The 13311-nt window shown below is 57.1% G+C and overlaps 1 protein-coding gene across 1 annotated transcript in view; it reads left to right on the forward strand.

The window, feature by feature from the left end:
- Positions 1-13311, forward strand: part of JAKMIP1 (janus kinase and microtubule interacting protein 1) — a 65087-nt gene that overhangs the window by 36271 nt on the left and 15505 nt on the right. The window contains exons 2-5 of the mRNA XM_060188569.1: positions 8927-9178; positions 10164-10655; positions 11386-11595; positions 11991-12110. Of these exons, the coding sequence (XP_060044552.1) occupies positions 9050-9178; positions 10164-10655; positions 11386-11595; positions 11991-12110 (951 nt within the window). The 5' untranslated portion in view covers positions 8927-9049. The remainder of the gene's footprint in view (positions 1-8926; positions 9179-10163; positions 10656-11385; positions 11596-11990; positions 12111-13311) is intronic.

Genomic DNA, 13311 nt, shown 5'->3' on the forward strand with positions numbered 1-13311 from the left:
GTGAGTGTGTATGTGTGTGAGTGTGTGTGAGTGAGTGTGTGAGTGTGTGTGTTTGTGAGTGTTTGTGAGTGAGTGTGAGTGTGTGTGTTTGTGAGTGTTTGTGAATGTGAGTGTGTGTGTGAGTGTGTGTGAGTGTGAGTGAGTGTGTGTGAGTGAGTGTGAGTTGTGTGTGAGTGTGTTTGTGAGTGTGAGTGAGTGTGTGTGTGAGTGTGAGTGTGTGAGTGAGTGTGTGAGTGTGAGTATGTGTGTGTGTTTGTGAGTGAGTGTGAGTGTGTGTGAGTGTGTATGTGTGTGTGTGAGTGAGCGTGAGTGTGTCTGTGTGTGAGTGAGTGTGTGAGTCTGTGTGTGTGAGTGTGAGTGTGTGAGTGTGTGTGTGAGAGTGTGTGAGTGTGTGTGAGTGTGTATGTGAGTGTGTGAGTGTGTGTGTGAGTGAGTGTGTGTGAGTGTGTGTGTGAGTGTGTGTGTGAGTGTGTGTGTGAATGTGTGTGTGTGTCTGAGTGAGTGTGAGTGTGTGTGTGAGTGTGTGTGTGAGTGTGTGTGAGTGAGTGTGTGAGAGTGTGTGTGTGAGTTTGTGTGTGAGTGTGTTTGTGAGTGTGTGTGTGAGTGTGTGAGCGTGTGTGTGAGTGAGTGTGTGAGTGTGTGTGTGTGCGAGTGTGTGAGTGAGTGTGTGTGTGAGTGTGTGTGTGAGTGTGAGTGTGTGTGAGTGTGTGTGTGAGTGTGTGTGTGAGTGTGTGTGCGAGTGTGTGTGTGAGTGAGTGTGTGTGCGTGTGAGTGAGTGTGAGTGTGTGAGTGAGTGTGTGTGTGAGTGAGTGTGTGTGTGTGAGTGACCGTGAGTGTGTGTGTGTGTGAGTGTGAGTGAGTGTGAGTGTGTGTGTGAGTGAGTGTGTGTGTGAATGTGTGTGAGTGTGAGTGTGTGCGTGAGTGTGTCTGTGTGTGAGTGAGTCTGTGTATGAGTGTGTGTGAGTGTGTGTGTGAGTGTGTATGTGAGTGTGTGTGTGAGTGAGTGAGTGTGTGTGTGTGAGTGAGTGTGTGTGTGAGTGAGTGTGAGTGTGTTTGTGTGTGAGTGTGTGTGTGAGTGTGTGTGTGAGTGAGTGTGTGTGTCTGAGTGAGTGTGAGTGTGTGAGTGTGTGTGTGAGTGAGTGTGAGTGTTTGTGAGTGTGTGTGTGTGAGTTTGTGTGTGAGTGAGTGAGTGTGTGTGTGAGTGAGTGAGTGTGAGTGTGTGTGTGAGTGTGTGTGTGTGTGAGTGTGTGTGTGAGTGTATGTGTGTCTGAGTGACTGTGAGTGTGTGAGTGTGTGTGAGTGAGTGTGAGTGAGTGTGAGTGAGTGTGTGTGTGAGCGTGAGTGTGTGAGCGTGAGTGTGTGTGAGTGAGAGTGTGTGTGAGTGTGTGTGTGTGAGTGTGTGTGTGAGTGTGTGTGTGTGAGTGTGAGTGAGTGTGTCTGAGTGTGTGAGTGAGTGAGTGTGTGTGAGTCTGTGAGTGTGTGAGTGTGAGTGAGTGTGTGTGTGTTTGTGAGCGTGAGTGTGTGTGTGAGTGTGAGTGAGTGTGGGATTGTGTGTGTGAGTGAGTGTGAGTGTGTGTGAGTTTGTGTGTGAGTGAGTGAGTGTGTGTGTGAGTTTGTGTGTGAGTGAGTGAGTGTGTGTGTGAGTGAGTGAGTGTGTGTGTGTGAGTGTGTGTGTGAGTGTGTGTGTGAGTGAGTGAGTGTATGTGTGTCTGAGTGACTGTGAGTGTGTGAGTGTGTGTGTGAGTGAGTGTGAGTGTGTGTGAGTGTGTGTGTGTGAGTTTGTGTGTGAGTGAGTGAGTGTATGTGTGTCTGAGTGACTGTGAGTGTGTGTGAGTGAGTGTGAGTGTGTGTGAGTGTGTGTGTGTGTGAGTTTTTGTGTGAGTGTTTTTGTGAGTGTGTGTGTGTGAGCGTGAGTGTGTGAGCATGAGTGTGTGTGAGTGTGTGTGTGAGTGTGTGTGTGACTGTGTGTTAGAGTGTGTGTGTGTGTGCGAGTGTGTGTGTGTGAGTGTGAGTGAGTGTGTGTGTGAGTGTGTGAGTGAGTGTGAGTGTGTGTGAATCTCTGAGTGTGTGAGTGTGAGTGAGTGTGTGTGTGTTTGTGAGCGTGAGTGTGTGTGTGTGAGTGTGAGTGTGTGGTGTGAGTGTGAGTGTGTGTGAGTGTGTGAGTGAGTGTGTGAGTGTTTGTGAGTGTGTGAGTGTTTGTGAGTGAGCGTGAGTGTGTGTGAGTTGTGTTTGAGTGTGTGAGTGAGTGTGTGTGAGTGTGAGTGTGAGTATGTGTGTGTGTTTGTGAGTGAGTGTGTGTGTATGTGTGTGTGTGAGTGTGTGTGAGTGTGTATGTGTGTGAGTGTGTGTGAGTGTGTGTGTTTGTGAGTGTTTGTGAGTGAGTGTGAGTGTGTGTGTGTTTGTGAGTGTTTGTGAATGTGAGTGTGTGTGTGAGTGTGTGTGAGTGTGAGTGAGTGTGTGTGAGTGAGTGTGAGTTGTGTGTGAGTGTGTTTGTGAGTGTGAGTGAGTGTGTGTGTGAGTGTGAGTGTGTGAGTGAGTGTGTGAGTGTGAGTATGTGTGTGTGTTTGTGAGTGAGTGTGAGTGTGTGTGAGTGTGTATGTGTGGTTGTAAGTGTGTGTGTGAGTGTGTGTGTGAGTGTGTGTGTGTTTGTGAGTGTTTGTGAGTGAGTGTGAGTGTGTGTGAGTGTGTTTGTGAGTGTGAATGTGAGTGTGTGTGTGAGTGTGTGTGAGTGTGTGTGTGTGTGAGTGTGTGAGTGAGTGTGTGTGAGTGTGTGTGACTGTGTGAGTGTGTGTATGTGTGTGAGTGTGTGTGTGAGTGTGTGTGAGTGTCTGTGTAAGTGTGTGTGAGTGTGATTGTGTGTGAGTTAGTGAGTGTGTGAGTTTGAGTGTGTGTGTGTGCGAGTGAGTATGTGTGTGAGTGTGTGTGAGTTAGTGAGTGTGTGTTAGTGTGTGTGAGCGTGAGTGAATGTGAGTGTGTGAGTGTGTGATTGAGTGTGTGTGTGAATGTGTGTGTGTGTGAGTGTGTGTGAGTGTGTGTTTGTGTGTGAGTGTTTTTGTGAGTGTGTGAGTGTGTTTGTGAGTGAGCGTGAGTGTGTGTGAGTGAGTGTGTGTGTGAATGTGTGTGAGTGTGAGTGTGTGTGTGTGAGAGTGTGTGTGAGTGTGTGTGTCTGTGTGAGTGTGAGTTTGAGTGTGTGAGTGAGTGTGAGTGTGTGTGCGTGAGTGTGTGTGAGTGTGTGAGTGTGAGTGAGTGTGTGTGTTTGAGTGAGCGTGAGTGTGTGTGAGTGTGAGTGAGTGTGTGAGTGTGTGAGTGTGTGGTGTGAGTGTGTGTGAGTGTGTGAGTGAGTGTGTGTGTGTTTGAGTGTGTGAGTGTGTGAGTGAGTGTGTGAGTGTGAGTGAGCGTGAGTGTGTCTGTGTGTGAGTGAGTGTGTGAGTGTGAGTGTGTGTGAGTGAGTGTGTGTGAGTTGTGTGTGAGTGTGTTTGTGAGTTTGAGTGTGAGTGTGTTTGTGAGTGTGAGTGTGTGTGTGTGTGAGTGTGAGTATGTGTGTGTGTTTGTGAGTGTGTGTGCGTGAGTGTGTGTGAGTGTGTGAGTGTGTATGTGTGTGTGAGTGAGTGTGAGTGTGTGTGTGAGTGTGTATGTGTGTGTGAGTGTGTGTGAGTGTGTATGTGTGTGTGTGAGTGTGTGTGAGTGTGAGTGTGAGTGAGTGTGAGTGTGTGTGATTGTGTTTGTGAGTGTTTGTGAATGTGAGTGTGTGTGTGAGTGTGTGTGAGTGTGTGTGAGTGTGTGAGTGTGTGTGTGACTGTGTGTGAGTATGTGTGTGAGTGTGTGAGTGTCTGTGAGTGTGTGTGTTTGTGAGTTAGTGAGTGTGTGTGAGTGTGTGCGAGTGAGTGTGTGTGTGAGTGTGTGTTGAGTGTGTGTTAGTGTGTGTGAGCGTGAGTGAATGTGAGTGTGTGATTGAGTGTATGTGTGTGAATGTGTGTGTCAGTGAGTGTGAGTCAGTGTGTGTGTGAGTGTGTGTGTGAGTGTGTGAGTGTGTGTGTCAGTGTGTGTGAGTGTGAGTGTGTGTGTGAGTGTATGTGTGTGAGTGTGTGTGAGTGAGTGTGTGTATGTGTGTGAGTGTGTGTGTCAGTGTGAGTGAGTGTGTGTGAGTGTGTGTGAGTGTGTGTATGTGTGAGTGTGTGTGAGTGTGTATGTGAGTGTGTTTGTCAGTGTGAGTGTGTGTGAGTGTGAGTGTCTGAGTGTGAGTGTGTGAGTGTGTGTGTGAGTGTGAGTGAGTGTGTGTATGTGTGAGTGTGTGTGAGTGTGTTAGAGTGAGTGTGTGAGTGTGTTTGTGAGTGAGTGTGTGAGTGTGTGAGTGTCTGAGTGTGTGTGAGTGTGAATGTGAGTGTGCGTGTTAGTGTGTGTGATTGTGAGTGTGTTTGAGTGAGTGTGTGAGTGTGTGTGTGAGTGTGTGTGAGTGAGTGTGAGTGTGTGTGAGTGAGTGTTTGAGTGTGTGTGAGTGTGTATGTGAGTGTGTGAATGTGAGTGTGTGTGAGTGTGTGTGAGTGTGTGATTGTGTATGTGAGTGTGTGTGAGTGTGAATGTGTGAGTGTGTTTGAGAGTGTGTGAGTTTGTGTGTTAGTTTGTGAGTGTGTGTGTTTGTGTGAGTGTGTGTGAGTGTGTGTGTAAGTTTGTGTGAGTGTGTGAGTGAGTGTGTGAGTGTGTGTGAGTGTGAGTGTGTGTGAGTGTGTGTGAGTGTGAGTTGTGTGAGTGTGTGTGTGAGTGTGTGTGAGTGTGTGTGAGTGTGTGAGTATGTGTGTGTGTGAGTGTTTGTGTGTGAGTGTGTGTGAGTGTGTGTGTGTGAGTGTTTGTGAGTGAGTGTGTGTGTGAATGAGTGATTGTGTGTGTGTGAGTGTGTGATTGAGTGTGTTTGTGTGTGTGAGTGCGTGTGATTGTGTCTGTGAGTGTGTGTGTGTGAGTGTGAGTTTGTGTAAGTCTGTGTGTGTGAGTGAGTGTGTGTGTGAGAGTGTTTGTGAGTGTGTGTGAGTGAGTTTGTGTGTGAATTTGTGTAAGTGTGTGTGAGTGAGTGTGTATGATTGTGTTTGTGTGTGTGTGAGTGTGTGAATGTGAGTGTGTGTGAGTGTGTGTGAGTGAGTGTGCGTGTTAGTGTGTGAGTTTGTGTGATTGTGATTGTATTTGAGTGTGTGTGAGTGTGTGAGTGTGAGTGTGTGTGAGTGAGTGTGTGATTGTGTATGTGAGTGTGAATGTGTGAGTGTGTTTGAGAGTGTGTGAGTTTGTGTGTTAGTTTGTGAGTGTGTGTTTGTGTGAATGTGTGTGTAAGTTTGTGTGAGTGTGTGAGTGTGTGTGTGAGTGAGTGTGTGAGTGTGTGTGAGTGTGATTGTGTGTGAGTGTGAGTTGTGTGAGTGTGTGTTTTAGTGTGTGTGAGTGTGTGTGAGTGTTTGTGAGTGAGTGTGTGTGTGAGTGAGTGATTGTGTGTGAGTGTGTGATTGTGTTTGTGTGTGTGAGTGCGTGTGATTGTGTCTGTGAGTGTGTGTGTGAATGTGAGTTTGTGTAAGTCTGTGTGTGTGAGTGAGTGTGTGTGATTGAGTGTGTGAGTGTGAGTGTGTGATTGTTTGTGTGTGTGAGAGTGTTTGTGAGTGTGTGTGTGAGTGAGTTTGTGTGTGAGTTTGTGTAAGTGTGTGTGAGTGAGTGTGTGTGTGAGTGTGTATGATTGTGTTTGTGTGTGTGAGTGTGTGATTGTGTGTGTGAGTGTGAGTGAGTGTGTGAGTGTGTGTGTGAGTGTGTGTTTGATTGTGTGTGAGTGTGTGTGACTGTGTGATTGTGTGTGAGTGTGAGTGTGTGTGAGTGAGTGTGTGAGTGTGAGTGTGAGTGTGAGTGTGGGTCACCTGTGGGGAGGCATCCATGAGGCCAGGCAGACGCGGCCGTGAGACTCCAGCCCCCAGGTGACAGGCGGGTGTCACAGCTCGTCTCTGTGGCTGGAAGGTCCCGAGTCCCCGCAGGTCAGGCTGCAGCACGGCCGGGCTGGGGCTGGCAGAGCGGCCGGGAGGTGACGGGGCTCCCTGGAAGTGGTGCAGGGGTGAAGCAGCCCCCATAGTGAGGAGGCCGTCCAGATGTTTCAGGGTCCGCAGGGCACGGAGACTGGGGTGCCGGCTGCTCTGGTCAGCTTCCCCCGAACTCAGAGCATGGAGGTGGTGGCCTCAGCCCAGTACCCGCCCCGGTGATGCCCGGCGGGCTTCAGACGCCGGGCAGGACGGGCCTGGTGTCACGGTGTCACCTGCCCCAGTGAGGGGCCGGGCAACAGCTGGACAGCGGCCTCTCACGCGCTTGTTTGTGGATCCAGGGCCTCATGTCTGTGTGACGGCACCGTGCCTGTCACTTTGATTTTTGCCTTTAAAATTTTTAATAAATTATTTTTTTTGTTTACTGGGGCGATTACTGGTTTACAGTCGACAGCAAGTGCAGTTGTAGGTCTATGTGTAACATGTCTTAGTTCTGTGCTAAACACTCCTCCTGACCCCAACCCCAGGTCCTCCTCCGCCATCATGTTCTGGTACCTGAAAGCCACCCCAACAGCACCACCCAGAGGCCTTTCCTTTGGTGCAGTTCACCCAGTCATGGTTCTGCTGGTGTTTCCCTGCTGATCTGATTTCTCCACTCCTGTCCGTGCGTGAGACCATCCCATCATCATCCTTCTTCTCTTTCTGGCTGGTCCCACGTCACAGGATTCCTTCAGGCTCCATCCAAGAGGAGGTGAAGAGGGTGATTTCACCATTCTTCACAGCTGCGTAGTATTCCATTGTGTATATTGGCCACAGCTTGCTCAGCCCCTCAGCTGCTGTTGGGCACCTGGGCTGCTTCCAGGTTGTGGCTGTTCCACATGGTGCTGCTGTGAACACAGGTGCACACAGGTCTCTCTGGATGGGTGTGTTGGGCTCTGTAGGATCTGTCCCAGGAGAGGAATTGCAGGGCCTCAGGGCAGGCTGATCCGGGTCTCGATTTTAATCCAGAGAGAAAAAACACCAGAACCGCCCGCCCCCAGCACCCTGTGTGGCACTGCTGTGTGGTGCCGGGGTTCGAGCCTGCCCACACGCTGAGTTTCATTGCCCTCCTCCCGCGTGTGTCAGGGAGGCTGTGCGGCGCTGCAGGCCCGCGCCTTTGCTGACAGCACACGTCCAGCAGGCGGGCAAGCTGCAGGGGCAGGAGTGAGCGGTCTGGGGGCTCCCAGACACGCCTGCAGGGCTCCCCCGGTCCGTGCCTCCAGCTGTGGCTGCAGGTGTGAGTGCTGCCCGTCTGTCCGCTGGTGAGAAGAGCGCGGAGGCCTGGCCCAGGGTCACCCAGCAAGCGGAGAGAAGAGCGGGCTGGATGTCCAGGGCCCTCTTCCCCGGGACCCCCGGGACCCGGCCGTTGGCCCAGGGGGCCCTGAGCGGGGATCCCGTGCAGACAGGTCCAGCAGCCTGGCCGGGGCCTCGCCAAGGAGGAGGGTGGGGCTGCCCGTGGGGTCCTGTCCCCCAGCCTCGGGGAGCTCGAGCGGCCCCAGAAGCCCCTCTGCAGGAAGGTCCCGGGGGCCCACAGTCACCCACGAGGCTTCCATAGTTTCGGGGTCAGAGAAGCGGACTTAAGACAGCGCTCGGTGCTCCGGTGTGGGAGCTGGTGGCGTTCCCGGGAGGGGGTGTGTGACTGTCCCCCGCCCGGCCAGGCCCTCTCGCTCAGCTCCGGGCCCACTCAGCGTTGGTCCCCAGAAGTGTCCGCTTCCGATTCTGTCCGGGGGAGCTGCCTGACCTCCGCGTCCCTCTCCTGCGCCGGGCTGGGCTTGGAGCCCACACGTCCTGTCCCTGCTCCTCCTGCTCAGTCCTGGGCCGCCTGTGTGGCGGAGGGCCCTCTGGTGGCCGTGAGCAGGACGGGCAGGGACGGGCCACTCTCCGGCAGGTGGCCCCAGGGACAGGGCAGCGAGTGGAGGGGTGACCCCTGCGATGCTGGGGCGTGCTCTAGCGGACAGGGCTGTGTGCGCAGGGCCCTGGCTGGGCACGGAGGCCCCGGCCCCCTCACCGGCCCCCTGAGGTCTGCCACAGAGAAGGCTCCAGGTCCCCAAGGGGACACCGAGGCCCAGACCCACATCACGGGGCCTGAATTAGCGCGCAGGGCTCCTGAGCTGTGTGTGGATATGGTGTCGGTGCCTCTGGGCACCAGTGTGGGCTGCTTAGGTGGGCACAGGGGCCCGAAGCTGGCACTGGGGGTGCAGGGAGGAGCCTCTCTGGGAGCTGCTCTGCAGAGCTCTTGTTCCAGAGCACCAGGGGGGTGATGCAGGCCATCGGGGTCCCTGTCCCCCCTCCCCAGGCTCCGGGCCACATTTCTGGCTGGTTCAGGGCTCTCGGGCGCAGGGGTGGGGATGCTGGTGGGCGGCCGGTACCGGAGGAGTAAGGGTCCGGCCCAGGTGGTGGGTGGGGGGGCCGCCATCACTCCGGCTGCCAGGGGCTGGGGTCCCCGGGGTGCACGCAGATGCAACGAGCAGGGCAGTCTGGCCCCGGCCACCCTCCGCCCACCCGTCTCCGTCTGCCTGCCTCCCCACCCTGCACGTCTGCCTCCATCACTAGCTGTCCTTGCAACTGTTCCACCCTCCCTCTCTCTGCCCACCTATTCCTCTGCGTCTGTCTCTATAGCTGTCCATCCATCCACCCATCCATCCTTCCTATGTGCCATCTATCTTTATCTTCATCCATCCATCCTCTGTCCACCTGTTTGCCTACCTCTGTGTCCATCAGCCATCCCTCCATCCGCCCATCCGTCCGTGTTATATGTCATCTCTTTGTATCCCCCTCTCTCCCTCCCTCATCCACCTGTCTGCCCACCTGTCTGTCTGCCTTCACCTGTCTCTGTCTTCCCCCACCCCCGTGTGCCCAGCCCCACTGACTGTCCGGCCCCTCCGCCCCAGGCCCCCGAGTGATGGTCTCTCCGGCGGACGACAGCACCCCTTCTCGACCGCGTCCCACGGCGGAGCAGGTGCCGGCTGGCAGACGGGAGTGAGTGGGGCGCGGCGCCCTCCCCGAGAGACGGCATGTCCAGGAAGGGCCGCGGCAAGGCCGAGAGGCCCGAGGCAGACGTGGACCCCGTGCAGATGGCCATCGAGGAGCTGCGGGCCAAGCTGGCCAGCGTCCAGCTGGAGTTCCAGCAGGAGAAGAGCAAGGTGGGCGGGCCGGGCGTGACCTTCCGGCTGGGTGCCCGGCTGTGACCTCGGCCAGCTGCGTCCTGGGGCCCACTGGACTCACTGGACTCAGTTTCCCAGACCCACAGATGGTGCTCAGTGAAGGCTGGGGAGGAGGCTGCCTCCACTGCCCCAGTCAGTGCGGCACCTGGGGTGAGGGGATGCTGGTGAGAGGAGGCGGCCAGGGCTCTGCTTCAGTCCCAGCCAGAGCTCAGCAGGGCTCTGCTCTCTGTCTGTCTGTCTGTCTGTCCATGTCTCTCTCTCTCATTAAAATAAAACCAACAGGGCTGGGGAGACAGCTTAATGGTTCTGCACACAGTCTCCTGCCTGAGACTCTGAGGCCCCAGGTTCTACCCGCAGCACCTCCATCAGCCAGGACTCAGCAGGACTCCGGTCTCTCTGTGTCTCTTTCTCTCCCCTCTCATTAAAATAAAACCAGCGGGGCTGGGGAGACAGCAGGATGGTTCTGCACACAGACTCCTGCCTGAGACTCTGAGGCCCCAGGTTCCACCCGCAGCACCTCCATCAGCCAGGACTCAGCAGGACTCCGGTTTCTCTCTCTTTCTCTCCCTCCTCTATCTCTGTCTCTGTCTCTTTCTCATTAAAATAAAGGGCTGGAGAGACAGCTTCATGGTTCTGCAAAAAGACTCTCCTGCCTGAGGCTCTGAGGCCCCAGGTTCAATCCCCAGCACCACCATCAGCCAGAGCTGAGAAGGGCTCTGGGCTCTCTCTCTCTCTCTCTCTCTGTCTCTCTCCCCTCATTAAAATAAAACCAACAGGGCTGGGGAAACAGCAGGATGGTTCTGCACACAGACTCGTGCCTGAGGCTCTGAGGCCCCAGGTTCCACCCCCAGCACCACCATCAGCCAGAGCGGAACAGGGCTCTGCCCGAGTAAATGATGGTAAGGGGCCGGGTGCCGGGTGCGACCCGCCCTGACCGTCCCTGCCCCCCGGCCCCCGCCCGCAGGTGGGCAAGCTGCGCGAGCGGCTGCAGGAGGCCAAGCTGGAGCGCGAGCAGGAGCAGCGGCGCCACGCGGCCTTCGTCTCGGATCTGCGCGCCAAGCTGCACGAGGAGAAGACGCGGGAGCTGCAGGCGCTGCGGGAGGCGCTGCTGCGGCAGCACGAGGCGGAGGCGGCGCGCGCGGCCAAGCTGCGGGACGGGGAGCTGCTGCGGCTGCAGGCCGCGCTGCACACGCTGCGGGACGCGCCCGATAAGGCGCGGGGCGCGCTGCAGGCCGAGGCGCGGGAGGAGGCGCGCAGGGCCTTCGAGGGCGAGCGGCTGCGGCTGCAGCAGGAGGTCCTGGAGCTGAAGGCGGCGCGGCGCCAGGCGGAGGAGGCGCTGGGGCTGTGCGTGCAGGCCGACAAGGCCAAGGCGGCCGACCTGCGCGCCGCGCACCAGGCGCACCAGGACGAGGTGCAGCGCACCAAGCGCGACTGCGAGCGCGACATCCGCAGGCTGGTACGACCCTCCCGCCCGCGCCCCTGCGCGCGGGACTCCTCCGCCCGCACCCCTGGGCGCCCTGGCCCTCACCCCTGCGCGCCCCGATTCTTCCCGCCCGCACCCCTGGGCGCTCGGACTCATCCCGCCTGCACCCCTGCGCGCCCGGACTCCTCCCGCCCTCACCCCCTGCACGCCTGGACTCCTCCAGTCCGCGCCCCTACCCTCCCGCCTGCACCCCTGCGCGCCTGGCCCCTCCCGCCCGCACCCCTCCGCGCCTGGTCTCTCCCGCCCGCACCCCTGCGCACTTGCCTGGCACCTCCCGCCCGTAACCCTGGGCGCCCGGACTCCTCCCGTCCTCACACCTGCGTTCGGACGCCTCCCACCCTCACCCCTGCGAGCGGACTCCTCCCGCCCGCCCCCCTGGGCGCCTGGCCCCTCCCGCCCTCACCCCTGGGCGCCCGGCCCCTCCCGCCCTCACTCCTGGGCGCCCGGCCCCTCCTGCCCTCACCCCTAGGCGCCCGGACTCCTCCGGCCCTCACCCCTGCGCGCACCGGGCCTCCTCCCGCCCGCACCCTTCGCAGTGGGGAGCGGGGCGGGGTGGGGCCCTGCCTGTGGGCCAGGATTTGGGGCGGGGGACGCAATGTGGCCACAGGTGAAATCCAGAGCTCAGCGTCCAGCTGGACACACCCGGCCGCCTCTCCGACCCCCGAAGACCGTGCCCCCCACCCCCTCTGCGCCCCGTGTCCAGATGGAGGAGATCAAAGGCAAGGACCGCGTGATCCTGGCCCTGGAGAAGGAGCTGGGGGTGCAGGCGGGCCAGACGCAGAAGCTGCAGCTGCAGAAGGAGGCCCTGGGCGAGCAGCTGGTGCAGGTCAAGGAGGCCGAGCGGCACCATGGCAGCCCCAAGAGGGAGCTGCCGCCGGGCATCGGGGACATGGCGGAGCTCATGGGCGCCCAGGTGAGGCTCCGGCCAGCCCGCTGCCGCCTCACGGCATGCCCCTCCCTTCCTTCCTTCCTTCCTTCCTTCCTTCCTTCCTTCCTTCCTTCCTTCCCCTCCCTCCCTCTTCTTTTATTTGACAGAGAGAAATCCAGAGTGGAGGGGAGACAGAGAGGGAGAGACCTGCAGCCCCGCACCACCGCTCGGGAAGCTTCCCCCTTGCAGGCAGGGGTGGGGCTCGAACCCGGGTCCTGGCGTGTGGTAACAGGTGTTCTCAACCAGGGGCATCCACCACCACCGCCTGGCCCCTCCCTCCTCTCCTCTCCTTCCATCTGCTCCTCCCTGTCCTCAGCCCTCCTGAGCAGGCCCCACGGAGGCCTGAGTGTCCGACCGTCCATCTGTCTGGCCTCTCCCAGGACCAGCACGGGGACGAGAGGGACGTGCGCAGGTTCCAGCTGAAGATCGCAGAGCTGAACTCGGTGATCCGGAAGCTGGAAGACAGGAACACACTCCTGGCGGATGAGAGGAGCGAGCTGGTGAGGGGCCCGCGGGGCCTTGGTGCCCCCCCACCTCTCCGGAGCCTCTCCCCTGAAGACCTCAGGCCCTCCCCAGACTCCCCCCGGGGGCGGACCCGAGAGGCTGAGGAGGTGGGGGCCGCGGCCAGCCCGGGGCTGTAGCGTGCCGAGCCCGCCTGCCAGCTCGCCGCCTTCCTGGCACTGCTGCCGCCTACCAGCTGAGGCGTTTCGATGCTCAGTAACAGCACCCGGCGTGGCCAGACTCACTTCTCCAAGCCTGGCGCTGCCCGTTTTGTCCCAAAGGACACACGCCAGCCTTTTGAGTTTTCTGGAAGTGCTCCACTGAGTGTGTGTCCCATAACTTCTTTCTCCTTTCATCTTTTATTTTTAATGTTTCCCCTTTTAAAAAATATTTATTCCCTTTTTGTTGTCCTTGTTGTTGATCATCATTGTGATTATTGTTGTTGTTATTGCTGTCGTCATTGTTGGATAGGACAGAGGGAAATGGAGAGAGGAGGGGAAGACAGAGAGGGGGAGAGAAAGACAGACACCTGCAGACCTGCTTCACCGCCTGTGAAGCGACTCCCCTGCAGGTGGGGAGCCGGCGGCTCAAACCAGGATCCTTATGCCGGTCCTTGTGCTTTGTGCCACGTGCACTTAACCCGCTGAGCTAGTGCTTGTCTTTCTTTTGCCTCCAAGGTTATTGCTGGGGCTGGGTGTCTGCAGTACGAATCCACTGCTACTGGAGGCTATTTTTTTCTCCTTTTGTTGCCCTTGTTGTTTATTGTTGTTATTGCTGTCGTTGTTGTTGGATAGGACAGAGAGAAATGGAGAGAGGAGGAGAGAAAGACAGACACCCGCAGACCTGCTTCACCACCTGTGAAGCGACTCCCCTGCACGTGGGGAGCCGGGGGCTCGAACCGGGGTCCATACGCCGGTCCTTACAAAGCTTTGCACGGCGTGGGCTTAACCCTCTGCGCTACTGCCCGGCCCCTTCTTTCATCTTTAATGTGGGTCACAAGATTGTAAAACAACAGCTCTACCTACCCACCACACCCAGCACCAGAGCTCTGTGTCCGCACCCTCCCACCTCCCAGAGTTCTCTCAAGGCTGAGACACTGTTTGCTTGCTGCTGTTCCCCCTCCTTTTCTTTCCTTCTCCCTCCCAGCCTCCTTTCTTTCTTTCTTTCTTTCTCTCTCACTCTTTTTTCTTTTTCCCCCCA

This window comes from Erinaceus europaeus, chromosome 3 (genome assembly GCF_950295315.1).
Source record: "Erinaceus europaeus chromosome 3, mEriEur2.1, whole genome shotgun sequence".
NCBI lineage: Eukaryota > Metazoa > Chordata > Mammalia > Eulipotyphla > Erinaceidae > Erinaceus > Erinaceus europaeus.